The sequence below is a fragment of the Sciurus carolinensis genome, chromosome 9, assembly GCF_902686445.1.
Source record: "Sciurus carolinensis chromosome 9, mSciCar1.2, whole genome shotgun sequence".
Classification (NCBI taxonomy): domain Eukaryota; kingdom Metazoa; phylum Chordata; class Mammalia; order Rodentia; family Sciuridae; genus Sciurus; species Sciurus carolinensis.
The window spans coordinates 111,188,381-111,211,277 of NC_062221.1; the positions used below are offsets into that span (position 1 = coordinate 111,188,381).

At 32.0% G+C, this 22,897-nt stretch overlaps 1 protein-coding gene across 13 annotated transcripts in view; it reads right to left on the reverse strand.

Moving 5' to 3' along the window:
* The window catches only part of Robo2 (roundabout guidance receptor 2), a 1,215,662-nt gene that overhangs the window by 53,998 nt on the left and 1,138,767 nt on the right, over window positions 1-22,897 (reverse strand). For all 13 annotated transcript variants that reach the window (XM_047564678.1, XM_047564674.1, XM_047564667.1 and 10 more), the window contains 4 exons: window positions 21,591-21,822; window positions 18,711-18,835; window positions 16,251-16,422; window positions 5,411-5,593 (listed from right to left, as the gene is read on the reverse strand). In XM_047564678.1, the coding sequence (XP_047420634.1) occupies window positions 5,411-5,593; window positions 16,251-16,422; window positions 18,711-18,835; window positions 21,591-21,822 (712 nt within the window). The remainder of the gene's footprint in view (window positions 1-5,410; window positions 5,594-16,250; window positions 16,423-18,710; window positions 18,836-21,590; window positions 21,823-22,897) is intronic.

The following is a 22,897-nucleotide window of genomic DNA, read 5'->3' on the forward strand; positions in this document are numbered from 1 at the left end:
ATTTAGTATACTCAGGACTCTTCCATTTTGCATTTCTCTGCATAGAAAAGAGGGCAGAGGAGGAGAGGAAGAAGAAAAGTAGAGTAATGGGAGGAATACACACACACACACACACACACACACACACATCTTCTCATACTAACATTGATCAACTGTGTTTTTAAAGCAAGGGAGGAAAGGGGACACTTTTTTACAATTCTTTTTTTAATGCTTTGCTTCAAAATATCTAGATTAATTTCATTTTGAAAAGTATACCAAAAGTAACTTAGTTCTATCAGACCATGAGTTTAAAAACAGACTGCAAATAAGAATGAACAATTAGAACTTCTAAAATGGAAATCATATATGGCATTTTGATCAGCACTTGTGTGTATGCAAGCATGCAAATGTGTGTATGTGTGTGTGTGTGTGTGTGTGTGTGTGTGTGGACACACGTGAGTAGAAAATAAAAATAAATGCCATTGCATATTGAAAGCTATTTTGAGATAGTCCTCATTTCCAATAAATGTTAACCTTGAAGATGAAAGAAAGTGGGAGTGGGGGATCGATCGATGTTGGACAATCATTTTCTTGTCATAAATTTTATAATTTTTGAAATCATAGTGCTGTAACTTTGTCCTTTTCAGAAATAAGTTTGGAATAATTGTGACACTTAATCAGAAGTCTCTGTGGAATTTCAAATTAAAAACTTATAGGGAGTAACATATAGAAGTTTTGACCTAAAACTAACTGAATACTAATAAAAGTTTCCAGAAATTCCCCAGATACCATTCTAAACTATTTCAGAATTGCCTGAAATATTTTGAACCTATTGCAATTTTTGTAAAGGATATAAGATAAATAGATTTTTCAAAGCTATATCATACACAAATTACATATACTACTACCTGACAGGATTAATCCTATATGCCAGAACTGGGAGAGGAGGAGGAAAATGTAACTATGTGGTAAATTGGCGTTTTGAGGTAAGGAAGCTTTCAGAGTGCCTATCTCTAGTAGGTCACATTTTCCTAATCCAAATGGAAACTTTAATGTTGCAGCCAAGTCTCATTCCCTTTCCTGATAAGTTATTTGGCAAATATGAATATAGATTAATCCTTTTTAATAAGCATTAACTCACCCCAGATAATCAGAGTATAAAAATTCCATCAAATATTTTAGCTGCTTTTGGATAGTTTTGTCAAGAAATTTATTTCACCACCAGTTTCAAATCTATGTGTGAAGTGTTTAGCATTTTCAAATTTGCTCACTCATGAATTGTTTATATTTACTGTTTCATAAAATGTTATCCTCAGAGATAATATTCATAAAATATAACTTATCCCTTACACTTCTGAAAAAATATATTTACTTTCATTAAAATTTGATGACTTCAGTAATCACAAATAGAAAAACAAATAGCATAACTTTGAAAAGAACTGTGCACTTATAAAGTTTATAATACAGTTGTATACATGTACTGATATATTTATATGATCCTTATCAAAGCTGTATAGATTTTTTTCAAACTTACATTGCTCATTTTCTATTCCCAAAAACTTTTACAGATATTATCAAGCATTTACTTTGAATTCAAAATCACCTATTATTTTCTGTTCAAATCTCTACAATTTTTTTTTTGGCTTATGATAGCTTATAGAGTGAATATACTCAGCAAACAGGACTCCTATGTGTAGTGATGTGGAGATGGTTAGTGCTCAGTGAAAATTAAGATAGATAATGCTTTATGATGCTCTTTAAAATATAATATTACTTCATTTAGGATATGAGATACAGAGATGCCTCATTTCTTGAAGCTTCCCTATTGCCATGGGTAAAACCAGAGATGTGTGCTCATATCTGAAGAATTGAAGTAAATGATTAATAGGCAGCAGATATAAAAATGTAAGTTGATGTGTAACATTGTCCCAGAGAATTCTCTACTTTCTGCTATGTAGAGAGGAAAAACATGTTTAGGCCAAATTTTCCTCCCAGATGGTACGAATATATAGGTATACAATTGATTCTCAATACTTATACAATCTAAAATTTAATCCATTAGTATTCTCTAATACATCTGTGACATCCTCTGTTACTAAAAAAAAAAAGTATTAACATCAAGTAGCAGATTTTTTTGTTTCTTTTCTAAGTCTTCAAATATAATTTTCCACAATAATGGAAAGTCCAAGAAGAGCTATTGCATACTTGAGTAATGTTTTACCTATGTACCGTGAGATGAGGCATCCTACCCAGTGTTAGGATCTCACCTTGCAAGGCAATTCTGTGCTTCTCTAGTTATTATCTTCCTTTTCCTACTTCTAGTGGATAAACAGAGACTTGGAACAAAGAAGTAGGAAAAGGGAGTGCTGAAAACAAATTTAATGGTGTCTACAATCTTGCAGTCAATCCTGCTGCATTGAATGTATGTTTTCTAATATATAAAAATTCCACCAAATATTTAATTATAACCACAGTGAACTTTGAAATAAATGAAGAATCCTGTGCTATAAAGTAATTTAAATAGTGACCCAAAGTGACCCTGTTTGTACAAAAAACATGCTGTTATCATAAATCAACATTTGAAGACTTATAGACATAGATTTGAAACTACATACACAATACCAGGTAATGAAAAAGTACACTTTAGACTATATTTTGCAAATAAATCATTGCTTGAATTTTATTTGGTTTAGTTTTTACTTTTCTATTGGTGTTTTATAGTTTTACATAATAATCAAATTCACTTTATACATGCACAACTCACAATTTGGTCTGTTCCATTGCCTTATACCTCCCTTTACCTCTCCTCTCTCTCTAGATTCCCTTGCTTTCGTCTACTGGGTCTCTTCTCTATTTTTATGAGGTCCCTTTCCTTTCTTCTCTTGAGCTTCCTCAATTTTTATACTTGTAACATTATAAAACTCCCTAAGAAGTCTATATGAAAACCAAAACATAAACAAAGCCAACACAATTATTTTTAAAATAATTTTTATCAGACCTTTGTATTAAAAAATCCCTTATGAAATCTCTGTGCTTTTAAACTGGATCATTATTAGCTCATACATGAAATATCAAAAATAGAAACAAAAGATAAATATATATTCTATTACTCATTCAAAATCCCTTGTTCTTTAAGTTATAAAAGGACAAGAATGTAAAACCTTAAAAAAATGGAGGATAGGTTATTTTTGGAGGAAAATATCACAAATCAGACATGCAATGCCAGGTATCTGTAGTTTGGCAAATTTTCACTTGCTTCTCATCTGAATGAAGAGAGCAGCAGTTGCTAGAAGGCAAATTACTAGCTGAAGGGAAATCCATTCTGAGAGTAAGCCATCTATCAATTAAGTATAAAAGTTTTGAAAGGCTTTCCTCTAACTTGGCCTTCTTCCAAAATATTTGAAGGGCATAGCACATTCCGAGTTAGCAGTTTTCTACAAGCAGATGGATATCAATCACAATGAGAAATGATAATGGGAAATGTACTATTCTTGTCAAGCTCAAAGACCAACAGATATTTTCAAATTAAGTGCATAGGTTTTGCAAAGAACTGCTGTTAAAAAAAAATAAGAAGAAAGTCAGTTTGATGTGATTGTCCTAAAAGTGCAAACCTACCAACGATGAGAGCCATTTCATTTATAAGTAGTGAGTGAATGAAGAAGTAAATATATCACAGTGAATTTGATTATTATGTAAAACAACAAAACACCAATAGAAAAGAGTTTAAAAATGCACCACTCCAAATGTGGATATATTAGAACTCTGCACTGAAGTGACTTGCACATTTCATCTTTCATTATCTCTAAAGTCAAGTGAAGGGATAAACATAAAATTGTCCTTGAGTTAAATCAATTCTTCCTTATGTTTTTTTAAATAATTTATATGTGTGTGTTGCAGAGATAAAATATTACATAGTGACTGATTGAAGAGAAGACGGATGGACAATACCTCATGGATGAAGGCAAGGAACTGGACTGAAAATAGGAAGGTGTGCGAAAATACTTTTAATGTTCAAGATTCTTATACTCAGTTAATCCTAAGCACCCCTCTCTGGGAAGAATCTCTAATTGGTATAGTGATTTAACATTTGCATGACAAAACACATGGAAACAGGCAGCCGCCAACCATTGAGAAGTGACAATGGTAGAACGGAAACTTCTGCTCAATGGATGTGCCGTATTCCTTCCTCTACTCCTGGAATTTATTTTGACCAATAATTAATAAATTGAATCTTTATAAGACATAGATGTGAGTCAAAATGTCACAACCAAATTATTGTATTTAATGCTGTCAAATAACAAGCAATACAACTGAATGGGTACTGTGCCATACATTTTGTACTACATGCATATTACGTTTGATTATATTAAATCTATTTTTAATATTTTTCTTAAAAAACAAATATCTTAATAATTTATTTGGACAGAGCCTTCACTGCTTATTAAAAATAAAAGACTGAATATAACGTCTCAGAAACTTTTTAAACGTCTGTAGGATGATATTAAATGAAACTGGTCCCCTTACAAATTCTAGAAAGTATGAAATATTGTCAGTTTCTGACAAAGTGTTGCTGTGAGAGGAAATATTTAATGAAAGTTACAATAAAAATTTAATTGAACATAACTTCAGCATTGAATCTATTCTCTCATTTACCCACATTATAATTTTATCTCTTTTCTCTCTCACCTGCTCCATCCCTCCCTCCTTTGGAGATATTTTGAAGGTCACAATATCTGATGTCCTTGAAACTCTGTCTAGGATTTTTTTTTATATATAAACAAGTAGAACATCTAAGGTTTTTGTTTTTTGGTCTGTTGATCTGCTTCTTTCCCTTTTCCTTTTGCTTCCCTCTCCTATTTCTTTCTTCTAAAAGGTTACCAGTTCACACTGAAATAGACACCCCAGTTAAGTGAAGAGGAAATCACTCCATTCATGCCTCATCAGTTTTATTAATACTGGTGAGATTTTTGCTTGTTTGCATTTTCCTTCTGTGACATTTACTATTGCAATGTACATCCCAACACACCACAAGTTAGATTCCAAATCTCTTCTTTTTTTTTTCCCTGAGTATTTTAGAAATGCTCTTGACTAAATACATTTTTCAGAGAATGACTTTTCAAAGAATGACAAAGTGTGTGTGTGTGTGTGTGTGTGTAGTTTTGAAGAACTAGTTGAGAAAAGGATTTGCGCATTTTATCAGTGTGCACTCTTGTTATGCTTCACTGGAGATACAAGCAAAAAGATCACCTATAGTCATAAAGCAATATGGTCAAGAGCAGTGCGTGAAAGCATGTTGTTTATAATTGCATTTTACAGAGCAAGTTTTTAAAACAAGCCCAAATCATTCATTTGTTAATTCATTACATTTTTTCCTTTCCTTTCATTACATTTCTAAGAATAAGAGGTTTCTTAACTGTTAGTAGTCTCTTACCAGCATAATTACTGAGGCCCTTTCTCTTCTTTCTTCGCCAATACAACCAGATGCTAAAGCCCATCAAAATTACCCAGCAGGCACCACCAATACCAGCTATAAAAGCTGGTTGCTTCACAACATCAGTGATTTGCTCAGTTATGCTGTTGTTGTTTTCAGTAATGACAACTTCATTCCTTCCCCCTATAGAAGAAACAACAGTGCTAGTAAATATGAAGACAAAAATGAACACAGAATACATACGGATGCACCAAAGACACAGAAAATTTCTGCTCAAGTAGTATTTGTTCTGTCCTTCAATTGTGACAATTATCAATATACATATTTTGCATTTTTAAAAAGAAGAATTGAGACATGCTCTTAAAAGCGTGATTGAGAAATTCTTCTCTTTTGTTGTTTTGCTGTGGACAAATTCTAAACCACTTCTTGGTTTATAGCTTATAGATAAGGACTCAAATACTGAGAATTTAATAATTAGTCATTTTTCTTGACTTAAGTAAAGTGACTTTTAACATAATTCTTATAAAAGTAAACAACTATAGCATTTAACACAGGGCATTTACAGATTGATTTTTGGCCATGGAACTGCATATATTCAAATGTTCATGGTGCCCAAAATTATATGTTTTCATGTTACCCTTTCATTTTGTATAAATATGCTTGAACTTTCTCAAAGAAAAACTGTTATATAAAATAATTATAATTATGAAAATGTCTTTTTGTAAAGAACAGCAGGCATAATTAAAATATGAAAGGTAAGTCTCATGTATATGACTAATTTGACAATACACTTGAACATTGAATATGAAAAACAACTTTAAAATTAATTTTAGGATCTCCACAACTAAAACATACATACACATCTAGATTAAGATTATTCTGGAAGTGGTCATGTTTTGAAATGTTAGACCTCTCAAAAAAAATTAAGAAAATTTCTATCTATATTTTAAATAGGTTTTAAACTCATGGAATCATAATGTCATTGGAGAGAAAAGATTTAGATACTTATTTAACAAAGAAATCCAGACCCTGGGAATTAAGTGATTTGTAAAGTAAATATCATATCTAGTGAGTATCTAATCAAAGATTTTCAAAAGGTGAATTGCACACAAAATATAAATGGCACATTTCAGTGTATCACAAGAAAAGAATGTGATATGTGTAGGACTGTCATCATCTTAGTTTTATCAGGGCAGCATAATATATTGCAAAGATCATGGTCTTTGAAGTACTGCCATGGAGTACCATCTCTGTCACTTAACTAGCTCAGTAAGCATGAACTTATACAGGGCACTTAATCTTAAGTCCTTATTTGAGTTAGTTGGTAAGAACACTGTCTACCTCATTAATTTTGGGAAGATTCATGGAGGTGGTAAATATAAGGAGGTTAATATGTACACAGTAGCTTTTTTGACTCAAAATATGACCCACATAAAGGTAAGAGTTACTTTAAGAGCATATCAGTTAACTTCATCAGTGGTAAATTATCTAGATTTGAGAAACATGCAAACCGTAAGTGACTTGTTTACCACACCATCCCCCACTTTCTTCTGGGGCAGAAAATTAGTTTATGTTTCCCAGACTTATCTGGATTTGAGTGCAACAAAGTGATTGAATGTTAAGTATTAGTGTGTAGGTACAAAAGATACACACATTACTTTCTGTGACAATACTTGACACTCTTTATATTTCCTTACATGTTAGACAGAAACAAAGGGTCTGTTGAGGATGCTGAACCTCTAAGAGATGGTAGGGCTATTGTTTAGAGGGATACAAGGCCCTTGGAACACTATATGGAATAGAAACCCTATTTTCCATTCTCATGACCTATGTTAGACTAGATTATATGTAAGGGGTTAAGACCTTTTATTTTGTTAAAACAATCAAAATAAAGGCTTACTTATTATAGCAGCTTGTATTTCCCAATACATACTTATATTTCATTTCCAAAAATTATTTTGTATTCATTTCCAGATTTAAAACCAGATTCATTTATGTAGTAATTCTACTTTTTCCTCCAGTAAGTTTACCAATAATCATACATATAAGCACAATTTAAAAACTGTACTTAAAATAGCTTGCATTTTCAATATGAGATATAGTGATTATCTCGACTATTAACAGTTACCTAAAAGAAAATAAATACTTTCCAGGGCAAAGAGAAAAGAAAATTTTCCCTTCATTTTTATAAAGAGTCCATACAATATTATTTAGTATGATGTACTACTTATTTTGCCAAGGTTTATTACTAATTTTTATGTTCCTTGCATTTTTGAAACAATGTTATCAGTTGGACTAATTAGAGCATAGACAAGGATGTGTGTGACCTGTAACGCTCCATTGTTCCTGCAGACAAAAAAATATAATGAAATATAATGTCTCTCTCCCATTGGAGAGTAATGAAGAACAAAGCTAATTTGTTGGACTAAAAATTAATTAGACACCTCAGATTCAATTGTACCTATTACTGTGAAAGTTTGCAGCTGTTCCACATATTATTACCAACAATGTAACGTATGCGTGAAAAGGCCAAATGATTAGAGAGACAATAGATATATTATTAATCAAGAGTCTTGAAAACTGTAAACCATCATAAATTTTTACATGACATATTGTTTGATAGTTATGTATGTGAATCTATTTTGTTGCAGTTTTGTACCTGCGAGTTTAATGAATGATGTGGACTTATGGACACTTTCATGTAAAAGTCACTTTCCCAAGGAAAACTGTGTTGAAAATAATACTGATTTTAAGCTTGCATAAGGTCATACATTATATTTTTCAATATTTTAATTAATTGTCCTCTCCTGCATATTTTGAAAATGAAGAAAACTGAGAGGGACATGTTCTGGCATAGGACAAATGTAAAATGATGAGCCAGAATTTACATCAAATGACAATATGCGATTTAATTAAAGCAAAGGGGAAATGAGAGAGAGCTTGAGTCACTTCAATGCTGTTTCCAGTACTGAATAAGCAATAGGGAGAGAATAAATTGAAACAGAAAAGGAGATTAGCCATCACTAAGTCACTATTCAACTAGGAATAACAGTTGTGTAGATAATGTTATCAGACAAGATGTGAAGGTAGATATGGAGTGATAATTAAAGAAACAATTAGGAGGTTTCTCAGTACAACCATAGATATTAAAAAGAAATAAATCTCTTCAGACAAATAGCCTTTTGGGGACTGAACTCTGCTTATATGTGTGTGCATGTGTGCACACACACCCACTCAAGTACTATAATTCTACCTTCTATCATTACCCTTTGGTTGCAGCATATTCTAATTTCCTAAAAGGAAGACAGTAAAATCATTTACTAGATTTTCATTTCATTGAAAAATCTGAACATTTGTGTAGTACACTAAAAAAAATGATTAAAAGATAACTCATTATTCACTTGGAGACTCTATCTCTTGTAAATGATCCAAAAGCTAAGTAAAACTTTTTTGACTTAAAATAATCTAAATTAACTTTATTAGTTTATGCTACTACAAAATTGTCCAGCACATAACTTTGATTGTCATGATATGAGATTGGTTTTATTTTATGCTTGTTACTTTTTCCTTGCCTCCAAAGTGATAGCTCTCCAACATATTGTGAACCAGTCACTAGGAAAAGAGAAAAAAATTTCGTGCCTTAAGAAATATACTGATTACTGAAGCATATAAAAATAAAACATGAAAGGCAAATATAGTTGTTTGACAATCATGCTTATCTTCAAGTTATCATAATTGTATTCAGTAAATCCATTTCATATATATATATGCTAGAGAGACACTAAAAAAATAAGTTTGCTTACTTATCTAGGGGCACTCATAGAGAACCACTTCATTTAAAGATACTTCACATATAGTTAGTTATTAAGATAAAAATTATTTCTAAATACTGTAAGAGAAATATGTGTTTGTGTGTGTATGTGTTCATGTGTGTACACACACATATATATTAGTATATATATGTATGTATGTATCAGTTAAATTCTTTTGGGTATACCTGTATTTCCTTCTTACTCCAATTTATTTTAGAAAATCTCAGAAGGGCAAGATTGTAGGTTTCCCTCAGGTTAAGAAATTAATTCGGTTTGTACAACTAATTAAGAAAGGGAAGGCAATTTAAAGAAAAGGTAATACTTTAACTTTCTCTCTTCAATGTTTTTAATATATAAAAAAAGAAAACTCAGGGAATCTAAAAGTTTTAACATTATGACTGAATTTAAATACATACATATTAAATACTTTTCAGTAGAAATAATTATCAAGCCACTAATAATATATTCTCTATACGTTATTTCAGAAAATAAACTGAGAATAATAGGATTGGTGTTATGGTTTGGATCTTTAAATTTCCCCCAAAGAGCTCATGGATTAGGTAATGTAAGAGTGCTCAGAGGTGACATGATTAGATTATGGGAGGTGAAATGATCAGAATATGATATAATCTCATCAGTGGATTAATCCACTTGATAGATTAATAAATTGAACAGACTACTATGTTAACTGTAGGCAGGTGGGGCGTGGTTGAAGGAAATAGCACACTGTGGGCCCGGCCTGAACTATATCTGTCCGTGACTGGCTCTTCTCTCTTTCTTTCTCTGCTTCCTTTCTTCTATAAGCTGAGCAGTTTTCCTCTGTTAGGCCCTTTTGCCATAATGGTCTGCCTCACTTCAGGCCCAGAGCAATAGGGTTGGACAACCATGGACTGAACCTCTGAAACCATGAGCCTAAAACACACTCTTCCTCCTCTAAATTGTTCCTGTCAGGTATATTGGTCACAGAAACTAATAGTTAGCACAACTGACTTATATGAATGCTTGACAGATATTTTGAAAATATGTAAATTCTAGGAAAAATGTTTTAAATACCTTTTTAAAAATTTAAGTCCCTGCCAAGCAAACAAGAACAAAGCCAACTGAAAGAGATTTGACTCTTAAAATAAAGAAGCTCTATTAGAGGAAATATGTATTTATAAGCCCCCTCCACCTTAGAGATGTCTTTAGCCCATGCAATACAGGGAAGCCAGAGCCCAGTCTGAAAAGCTACTTTCTCACTGGTATGATGAACCAGAAGATAGGGTTCAGGGCTACCATAGTTACTGAAAATTAAGGGGAAAACCATGAGCAAGAGGAAGCAGTAGAAAGTAAATTCCCAAGTCTGCAAATGACCCTACCTTGAAATCTTAGGGTGAATACTACATTATGCATGTAGGAATAAGATTGCAAGGATCCCATGAAAAGCAAAAGCTAGAAAGATGAAAGACTGAACAGAAGTTTCATTTGATAGCTATTAAAAATAACTTAGTGATTGAAGTTTGAATTTCATCAAGTTAGGGGATCAGATAAATATATTACTCTTTTCACTGAAATCCTAGGAGGGTCATGCCTTCAAAGTAAATATCAAACAGATTTTTCCCCAAGAATAAGGGGAATATAAACATTTCCATACTGACATAATAAAAAAAGGACAAATTCAAGGTAATTAACTAGTAATATAACTGCTTTCTAGAAGAAAAACTCACATTAGCAGGTTATACAATTTTATATAATGTCATCAGTAATAATCAATACACAGTAAAATATTACCAGACATGTAAAAATAAGAAAACAATAATGAAAAACCAGAAAAATACACCCCAGGGTAAAAAAAAAAAAAAAAAAAAATAGTACTTCATAAAAATAGACCTGGAGACAACACTGACATTTTTATTAGGAGAAAAGGGTTTTAAAGCAGCTGTTACAATATGGTTATGGACTTAGAGTTAATAGAGTCATAATGAAGGAATCTATAGAAAATATCAGAGGGAAATGAAAAATATAAAAGAAAGGAAATGAAAATTGGATATCAGAAAAACATAATGTATTAAATAAATAACTCCTTGGGTAATTCTACCTCTGCCTAGGAAGAAATAGCACCCATGGCACATACACAACCACCACAAACAAACAGATAAAATACATAAAAAAGGAATATACCCCTATATCCCTGAGATACAGGAATCAAACAGGGGATCTTTACTATTTCACAGATTTCCACCTGGAGACATTTTGAATATGTGATGCACTACAAGGTCATCTAAACATGACTGAGAACATTCATGAACTGAGGACAAGGAAGCCCTGGAGAAGCTCAGAGATTGACTTTATGGAGCAGAGTATCAGGTACATTAGGAGTAACCAAATATTTTTTTCTTATTTTAAATTTATTTGAAAAATGATTGATTCCTTACAGCAAAAACAATAATAATGCTGTAATTTGCATGTTGATACTTATTACAAATTTAGAAATAAAAGGTATGTTTAACAAAATAGAATGAGAGAAAGAAATGAAAAATTTACTTCAGAAATCCTAGAGTAACCTTTACAAAAATAGAAATATATTTAATAATCCATTAGTAAAGATAAGATATAAAACTGCAAGTTCTTCAGTTTGTCTAAAGAATGCAGAAAATCAGGAAAACAGCAAAAAGTAACACAGACAACACATAGCAAGATGATAATTCTAAATTCCAACATATCAATAAATACATTAATGACAATCTGAACATCATGATTAATAGGTAAAAATGATCAGATTATATAAAAAGAGACCTGATAATATATAAATTAAACAATGGAAGTCACATTACATGCAAACAAATAGAGGTTAATAAAAAAGTCTGGAAAGTAAACCAATCTTGCAAGTACTTATAAGACTATATTGGCTATATTAATATGGGTATATTAGTATCAGACAAAGCAAATTTGGGTGCAAGAAATGAAGAGGGTAATCTTATAATGATAAAGTATAAGTTCATTCAGAAGATAACGTTCATAAAATATAGTCACTTAGAGTGACAAAGACATGAAACAAAATTGTAAGCTGAAAAAAATAGCACAAATCCAAAATTATAATAGATTTCCAGATCCTTTCTTAGTAGTTCAAAGAAAAAAACCCAGAAAGTCAGTAAGGACTTGAAAAACACTACCAAGTCTACTTGACATTTATGAAATATACAAGTATACACATACTATTCAAGTGTACAAGACTAAGTGTTGGGCCATAAAACAATTCTATATTGAAAAAATTAAATTCCCACAGAGTACATTCTCTGCCTCAAAGGAATTAAATTAGAAGTCAGTAACAAAAATATATCTGGAAAAATCCCCAAATATTTATATATTAAACAATATATATATATATATATATATACATATATATTTCTATATATATATTTCTAGATTATTTCAGTAAATAAGAAATCTATAAGATAAATAGAAATTTTTATACTCCATAATAAATGGAAAAAAATACACCAAAATTGGTACGATTTAGCTGAAGAAGTGCTTCAAGGTAAAGTAACAACTTTAGAATATTTGTATCAGAAAATCAAAAAGGTACAAAAAATTAAATTAATTATTGGTCTTAAGAAGCAAAATAAAATTAAGCACACAAAATAGCAGAAACCAATTGATTAGGAAACAAAACCAACAAAGCCAAAAGTTTGTAGTTTAAAAGTATCAATAAAATTCCTCAATCATTATCAAGACTGAAAAAGGGCTGGAGTTATAGCTCAGTGGTAGAGCACTTATTTAGCATGTGTGAGGCACTGGGTTGCATTCTTAGCACGATAAATAAATAAATAAATAAATTGTCTATCAACAGTTAAAAAATATATTTTAAAAAGACTGAATAAAAACTGAGGAGAGAGAGAGAGCAAAAGAGAGACAGATAGAGATAGAGACAGACATAAAGGGGGACAAAATATAGGCAGGAGAGAAAGTATTTGTGAAGAAAAGAGATGACATTACTGTTATGTTTTGGACTCGGAATGTCTTCCAAAGGCTCATGTGTTGAAGGTTTAGCTCCTAATGCAGTAATGTTCAGAAGTGAGGTTTTGGGGAAGTGATTAGATAATGGACTCTGACTTCACTGGTGAATTAATGATTTGATGACATTATAGGGAGGAGGTTGGAACTGTATGTAGGAGGTGAAGCCTAGTTGTAAGGAGTGGTTCCTTGGGGCATGACTTTGGAGTCTGTATTCTGTCCATGCCCCCTTCCTCTTTCTCTGCTTTCTGGCCAACATGACATGAGCAATTTTGCTCTGACATGCCCATTTGTTGTGATCAGGTCAGGCCAAAAACAATGAAGTTGGCTGATCTTGGACAGAAACCTTTGAAACCATGAGTCAAAATAAATCTCTCCTCCTCTAAGATTTTTTTCTCAGGTATTTGTCACAATGAAGAAAAGCTAACATAATTACCCCAAATTCTGCAGGCATGACAATGATCATAAGGAAATACAACCAACCATATGCTAATAAATTCATAGCTTAGATGAATTAGACAAATTCATTGGTGGGCCAAAAACAAACATTTACTTACCACAACCAATACAAGAAGATATAAAAAATTCTGAATAGATCTACATTCATTAAATTAAAAATAATTAAACCTCTAGGCATGGATATCATCACTGATTTCTAGCAAATATTAAAGGAAGAGATAATGCAAATACTCTCCAAAATTCCCTGAGGAATAATGAAGAAGAAAAAAATACTTCCACCCATTTTATAAAGCTAGGCACTCTGATTCCAAAACTTGACAAAGACCTTAGAAAAAAAAAATGCTACCTATCAATTATAAATGTAAAATTCTTTATAAAATTTTAGTACATCACATCCAGCAACATCCATAAAGGGACAATCTATCATGACCAAGTGGAATTTATCCCAGGAATGAAAAGTTGATTTACCTCTGAAACCTATTCAATAGACTTGACCATGTCAACACCCCACCTCCAAAACAAAACACAAAACAACAAGCCCAGAAAGAAAACATGATCATCTGAATAAACTCAAAAGACATTTCACAACTGTTAAAATGAACAAGAAATGTTGGTAAGATCACAAGATAAAATGGCAATATAAAAATTTAATATATATGTAATATAAAACAATGTAAAAGGAAATCTCAAAAATCCATTTATCATAGTATAAAAATCTTAAAGTATACAGGAAGTATTTTAACAAAACATATAAGCCCATACACAGAAAACTACAAAATATTTTGAAATAGTATAGAAGACTTCCATAATAAAGAGGTATATCATGTCCTCAACAGGAAAACCCATGAGTAAAATCTTTACCCAATTTTGATGGATAGGTTCACTGCATTTCAATCATACTTCAACACATTTTTGTAGAAATTGACAATAATTTAAAAAGTATATAGAAAGGCAGAAGACCTGTATCAGCCAAAACAATTCTGCAGAAGATAATGTGCAGTAGTCACATTACCCAATTTCAAGGGTTACTGTAAGGTACAGTAATCAAGACAGTGTGATTGGCATATAAACATTATAAACAAGGGAACTCAGGAATGGATCCATGTGTACATGGTTAATTGGAGGAAAAAAAGTTTTTTCAATAAATGGTGCCTATATAATTTGATATGCATACAGAAACCCATAAGCCTTAATCCTTGAATCTCATGTAATTACCTTATGATGAATTATAGACCTACATAAAAAAAGCTAAAATTACTAGGCTTCTAGAAGAAGTACAAGAAAAAGTCATCACTATCTAGAGGTAGACCACAATTTCTTAGGAACAGTAAATATGAAAAAAATATGATAAGTTATACTTCATTAAAATTTAAGACTTTTGTTCATCAAAATACATTAAGAAAATGAATATGAAGTTATTGATTAGGAGAAAATGTGATGTATACATATATATATGTGTGTGTGAGTGTGTGTGTGTGTGTGTGTGTATCCAGAATTTATAAACAACTCTCCCCAATCAGTAACAAGAAACAATCCAAGTTTAGAAAGGAAAACACATGGCAAAATCACAAAACAAAATATGTAAACAGCCAATAAGCACATGTAAAGTTGTTCCAGATCATTAATCATTAAAGAAAATTCAAGTTAAAATCACAAGAAGTTTACAGTTTTACATACACCTGAATGCTAAAGTTGCAAAGGCTGGCAACATTAAATGTTGGGTGATAATGCAGAGAAACTGGACGTCCTTTTCCTTTCTGCTGTGAGTATTAAATTTTAGAATTTGAAAATTGTAGATACTGTCCAGCAGTTCCTTATAAATTCAAAACTATGAAGCCTATTACCCATGAATTCCTCTCCTAGGTATTTCTCCAAAAGAAATGAAAACATGTGTCCTCGCAAAGGCTTATACAAAAATGTTCATTCTCCCAAGAGAAAAGCAGATAAACAAAATATGACTTATTCATAGACCTGAATCCTGCTCAGCAGAAGAACATATGAATTGCATAATACATACATGGGTGAATCTCCAAAAACATGAAACTTTGTGAAAGAAACCAGACACAAAATATCATATTCTGCATGATTCCATTTATATACATTTCCAGAGCAGACAAACATAATCTATGGTGATAGGGAACAATTTAATGCAATGGTAGGAGTAGATTTAACACAAATTTCTTCTTTTTGGATAGTATATTTGGGTTACAAAGTTTCTTTTGCCTGTTTCTGGTTAATTTTTGACATTTTTCTGGCTAAGAAGCATGTAGATTTGAGATACAGTACAGTCTATTCAGTTATTTTGTATTTCAGTGGCACCAAAATTACCAGTGAAACTACTGATTAAAAATACATTTCAAACATTTTTCAACTTCTAAACTCATAAGATTATAGTTTTAAGAGGATGGTGGGACTCTTAAGAGCACAAGAACTTACATCATTTTTGTAAGAAATCCTTTCAGTCATTTGCCTATATGGTGTGTTCATATCCATTGTTAGGATGTAGATTCAAAAACAATCTACCTTGTTGTCAACTGACTGACACTGAGGTACCAAGTACCTACATTGATACTCACCAATTATTATTGGCTGTGGTTCACTTTTTACTCCAACCCCGGCACTGGTACTAGCTGCGACCTCTACCCGGTATTGAATACCTGGGAATAGTCCACCAATTATTACAGACCGAATGGCTGCGTCCACAGTTTTGTTGATGTGGAATCGTGTTTCATTTCCCAGACACCAGATCTATGGAAAAAGAAAGTGAAAAAACATAAATATGAAAATCCCTTTTCTGCTAACTAAACTACTGTAATTGATTAAATATTTTTAATAGTGACCAACCTATTTTCTGGGCTAACAGAAGTGTTTGTGAATGATATTTCTCAAAGTCTAACTTTGGAATTTTATGCATATGTGTGTATTAAAGGAAGAACAACAAAAGAAAACAATACCATATTCAATTTTATCTTACTATCTTCACTGAATTCTCATAAGTAATCTGCAATACACAATGATCCTTTTAATGCCTCTCTAGAAAGTGGTCTTTAGTTTCAAATAACATTTTGATACAGATAAAAACAACTATTTTCTGCTTAATTTATCAAAATTTATTGTGCATATAATCTATTTAAAATACGATGGTTATGAGTTATAATGTAAACATCTAAGTAATTTATATTTCATTTAAGAAAATATTAACTTACACAGAAGTAGTTAACAAGATTAATTGACCTCAGTTATAGGTATTGACTAAAATGAAATTAAAGCCAATATTTACATTGACACTAATAAATCTTTATATTGATGAATACATATCTACCCCCACACACACACACACAACATACACACACACGTGAAAATAAAGTGGTTAGAATTCTTTAGACACTGATGTTAAAGCACCTAGGTTTTTATTCCAAGAAGAAATCAAATTTTAGGGCATGTTTTCATTAGGGATATGGAAAACCATTATTTTAAAATGGTTATAAAATAATTCTGCTGCATATCTTTATTTTTATCCATATTATATTTCATAATCTACATGTAGATGTATGTATAGGAATACATAAGGTTTTTTCTCAAACAGGCAAGTTCCTGAAACTTTTTTAGCAAAATAATTCTTGTGCATGCTGTTCCTTTATTTATATTTGACATCTGTGTTCCTAACAAAAGAATATTTAGCCCTCATCTATGTATATACTTTGCTAACAAAATATAACAGGTTCATAATGAGTGAAAAATTTTATAATTTATGAAAAAAAAATCATCATGTTGCAAAAAATGTATTAATCTTTAACTGAAAGTAAAATTTTAGGGTATGTAGTCCTAGATGGTACTGAAGCAAATTACTAACCTCATTAAAACACAGAAATACACACACACATATATACACCATACTGATTAATTGTTTAGTGTTCAAACAATGTTCTAATATTTTAAAACTTGAGAGTTTATATAACTATGCAACTAAGGCATTTATTCTTACACTTCTTCAGAATGTTTGCTTATAATATGATGGGAATCATTTTAATATAAAACCTTATGCTTTAGTCCATTCATTTGCTTCATCAAGTTATCTTTAACTTAATACAGTTCTATTTTAAAATATATGATATTTCTAGAGATAAAATTCAATCAGCAATCTTTTTAGTGAACTATTTCAGCTTTATTTCACATACCAACTATGGATTTCTGAGGTGAGATGGAATGTCTAGTTCTCTTTTATAGTATTTCTATTGCATCATTATTTTCATAGTTCTAGAAATATTTCTTAACAGGCACAATAATAGTTTTGAAATTTTACAATGTTTAGTGAGCAGTTTTACACTCACATGTGGTCTAGTCATGACAATTAGGCAAAATCTTATTTTGAATCCTTAGACATGAATTGTGTCTTAAACATCAGGATGAAGATGAAACAATAGATACTCTTTCTAAATAGCAACAAGTTCACCAGCTAATAAATGAGACAACTATTTTTTTTTTTTGCAGCACTTGTTATTTCAATGGTCACTTTTTTTCCCAAGAAAAATATCTTACAAAATCTGAATAAATAAAAGAAGCATAGAGAGTGGGAGTTGGTGCTGCCATTTCCTACTCTGACTACATCCCATTTAAACCCAAAATCTCTCTCTCTCTTTTTTCTTGAGAACCACTTTTGAAACAGCTGCCCTAAAATCCCTTACACAGAATTTAATAATAATGATACAGGCAATGTATCATTATTATGATACACTGGGATGAGGTCTTTACTATCTATATCTATCCCCATCCCTCTAAATCCTCAGTTCCTCAATCATACCATACAGAAAATCACTCCACTGCTGTGGTTTTATTGTCCAATTCAGTTGTGTGTCTGTAACCTTGAAGTTAAGTTCTGATTCTCATGCATTTGTTTCCTTACCTGTCATACAAAGATATAATCACTTCGCACTTTAACTGAATAAGAGAATCTTTAGAGCTGTGTCTTGCTCATATGACACTGAGATTTCTCCAGAAAACTATCCATGAACCTTCTTTTTTCATGCAGACCCTACCTTGTACTCTTGGATAATTCCATTCTGGTGATCTGGAGGAGGAGGATCCCAGGATACACTAATGCTTGTGCTATTGTGGCTTCCGACTGTCAGCACAGTGACAGATTGTGGAGGGGCACTTGGGGCTGCAGAGGGAGTAATCAGAATAAATGCAGACTTTGAGTCTCAGTGTACATTAGTACTGCTTACAAATACAAATAGAAAGGCAAGATGAATGAAGTTCTGGCTTCCAGTAGTTCTAAATCTGTGTATAGCATTTAATAGTGACAGGTTTTTTGTTTTTTTTTTTTTTTTTAAGAATAAACTGTTAAACTCAATTAAACTCAATGCAAAGATTTAAAGGAAATGCAACAGGTGGGGAATTATGCATTAAATAATAAATTTACCAGCTAAGAAGCTAATGAGTGGTTTTTATATGCCCAGTACCAAAATGTCAATTTTAATCCTCACCATAACCTCAGTGGGTAGAAGCAACTCTTCATTTTCACAAAAGAGGAAATGATTTACTATAAGAGATTTATCCAAGTCAAATGGTAAGTCAGAATTTGAACTGGATATGTCTGTTTCTAGAATTTGATCATTTCAATTCTATAAGGCCATTTCAGGAAAAAAAAAAATGGTTTCCAACCCAAAATATTTTGAGAGGGTATATCTCAAAATTTTATGAGGTGTTATTTCTTTCTGAATGGTGGCATTATTGACAGTCTTTAAAAAAAATACTTAGATTGTGTTTACTAAATAAAAACAAACATGTAAATTTCACCAACAAAGAAAAAATCCTTTTCGCACTGGGAACAATAATTGACTCACATAAACTGACCCATAATTTAAGATTTAAAACTGATTTATATGGATGGGCAAGGAACTATGATGATAAAAATGAAAACAGGTTCATGTTGGGTCAAATGTGAAATGGGCAGGTTTTGATTTCCTACAATAATTCTCTTCCTTTATAGTTTCTCCTATAATTAATTACCACCCCACTGAGAAAAGAGGAGTGAGGAGCAATTCCTGAGTTTAGACTAAACATCTGTGAGTTAAGAGATACTAATTTTGCAGGAAAACTCTTTTATTTTCGGTGAATCTCTGAATTTAAACCAAATGTACAGAAAGCAAAATAAGAATGCCACATTAAATCTTCCTTGGCAGAAAAAAAATCAAAGAATTTTATGACATTAAAGGATTTTAAATAAATCCATCAACACTTTCATAGTCTACACAGTCTAGTTCTTAAAGATAATATCCTAAAAGATAGTTTAAAGACCTGTTGATAAGGTTTCCCACGTTTGGTTAACTTGTCAAGACATATTTTATTGAGGAATGATCATATTTGCATTGAGATATGGGACATACACAGACATGTGATAACACAATATTGCTCTTTACTATTCTTCTATGTGACAATATTACTCTAAAATGTGGTATGATGACATCAATCTGACCACTTGTCTACCAGTCTGTAGTTATTAAGTAGACTGCACTGAAAAATAACACTTCTGAAACTGGCTTTTCATTCTCCTTGCTGCTGGCTGGGCGAGAACACCAGGCCTGCTTTCTGACAGGTCAATTATTTCAGTACTCAGCTTCTTTGTACAGATGTGAAAGAACCCAAATCGCCGCTCATCATTCCCAGACATAGCCCAGCTGAGTTCCATTTGTTACCCTCACAAGGCCACAGAAATCAGAGATGAATGGACACTGGAGGGTGACAAATGTTTAGGCCAGAGGAAAACTCTAACTGCAGTGAAAGTGACTTTGGAGGGAGACTTCAAATGTGATCTTCTGTACTATAGCTATTCACCTTGCTCATTAATAGTTCACTTGCAAGATATGGTAAAATTTAATGCTGGAAAAAATACTACCAATTTTTTGTGATCTTTTCCTTCATTTACATATCCTAAAAGTGGATCAATGACCAATGGTACCTTTTAAAATAAGGATTTCTGCCCATGCCAGAGAATCACACTGTAAACCAAAGTGAACATCCTATTTTTGCTGTATATCATATTATAGAAAATTTATATCTTATCAAATTTCTTTGATCAGACATGAATATTTACCTTTTAGTATGTGCAACCTACATGCATTTTCTTAAAGTTACTTTTATATCATTTTGTATGAAGTACATTTAGAGAAAAGGCTTTTAATAGGAGTTGTGCATACAAAATTAGTACAAAAATAGAAAGGCAGATTTATTTTGTCATCCCACATTTTTACTTTGATGGCATCATTTATTATAAGTCTCTCACTTACTGAAGGAGACTCTAATAAATGGAGTGGTTGAAACCTACATTAATCTTAGGTCCATCATAGATTGACTTAAAACTATCTGTGGGTAAAAAAAAAAAAAAATTCAAAACTAGAGAGACAGCAAGAACTTTACTAAGAAGAAAGGTATTGGAAACATGAAAGTGACCCTCCAAATCAGAAATTATATGTCAGACTGGCAGTACCCACAGTGGAAAAAGGCTGAGAAAAGAAAATACCACATCCTACTACAACAAAACAGGAGCAACCACTAAGAATAGTCTGTGATCTTATGTTTTCTATAGCTTTTCTTTTAATGAAATCAAAAGAACTATACCCACATAAATATATGGAAATATGTTACAATGAAATTCAAGGGCACAGAAACACATAAGATTTGGGGCAAATGCTTAAGAAGAATTTAAATTCAGAATCTTTCTATTTATACTTTTAAATCAAATTTTGTCAGATTCTATAGGATTCTTCTAATAAAAAGAGAAAAATGACAGTACCTACTATATCTTTAAATGTTCTCTATCTAGTTTTCTGAGGAATATGACAAACTAGAACTATAACAGAAATTGGCTTATTCATGGTATAAGTTTTATTTACATTACAAATCAGGATGCTTACCTTCTTCAGTGGTACGGACTGTTTTAGATTCACTATCCATTCCTTGGAACTCATTAAAATATGGTCGGACTTTAATTTCATAAGTCACCCCCTTTTTCAGATTGACTAAGACAGCACTTCTTTCAGTTGGGACTTTGGCATCTAAATTCTGCCATGAAGAAGTGGCTTGCAGGCCTGAGGTCTGACGATACATTACTCTGTAGCCTTGAATAAACTGAGGCTGGCGATCCACCTGGAAAACACATCAAAGAGCCTCTGAACCTGAAGGGAGGTGTGCCAGACTCACAATTGATCTATCCTCTCTTCTCTGTCCCAGTTCAGTCCATCATTCCAGTGAGACTAGGGCTTTCCAACTCATCTCTCCTTCAAATAACCTCTTCCAATCCCACATTCACATTATCCTCAAGGTTATCTCCAAAATGTAGAGTAAGACAACTCCCTTGCATTTGACACCCATTTTTATGGTTTTATATGGTATTTTTCAGGGATTTTAATTCTCATCACTTGTCTATTCATTAGACATTTTTCAGTTCCTACTAGTAGGTGCCAGGAATTGTGCTAAGCTCTAGGGATCAAGTGGAAAAAGATGGAAGAGCCAACTCTTGCCCTAGTGGTACTTTGAGTCCAGGTGGAAGTTAGATATCATCGTGCCTACAATGGCCAAGTTCAGTTATAGCACATAGCAGAAATAAATGTAATGAATGATATGCATCAGGGAGTAAGAGAGCTTACAGTGAAGAAGAAGCTCATGGAGTTGGGAAAGGGAGGTGGTTTCCTGACAAAAGTTGGAAGCTCTGCAATCTGCAATAAGAGTAGGGTTTACCAGGGAAAAGAAGCGTAGGGACAGATGTGTAGCCTCCCTGTGGCTAGAGAGAGCATATGGGAGAGAGTTGTACTTGTGAAGCAAGTACATATGTTTTATATGCATAAGTAAGCTTATATCCATTACCAAATATTAAATGAAAAAGATTTTATTTTACTAACTTCTTATTCCTTCAGTAGTCCTACTCTGGATACAACTCAACTCTCTTTTCATTTACTTAAGGGATACTAGCTATTTTTAATAATGATATGAGATTTTTAATTTGAAACTCAAATCAAATAGAACTTTTAAAATGTACTTTTGTTCAGTCTTTTGATAAACACATGAAAATCAAATACATATTAGTGCAAGTAGAAAAATAAATATGCTCCCTTTATACATTTATTAAGCTCTCCTCACAAGTGTCTTATAGTTGCTTCATTTTTAGGGTGAAAGAAGTTTAGTTTTTTTTTTTTCTTTAATTTTAAAGTTTTCGTGTCTGTAT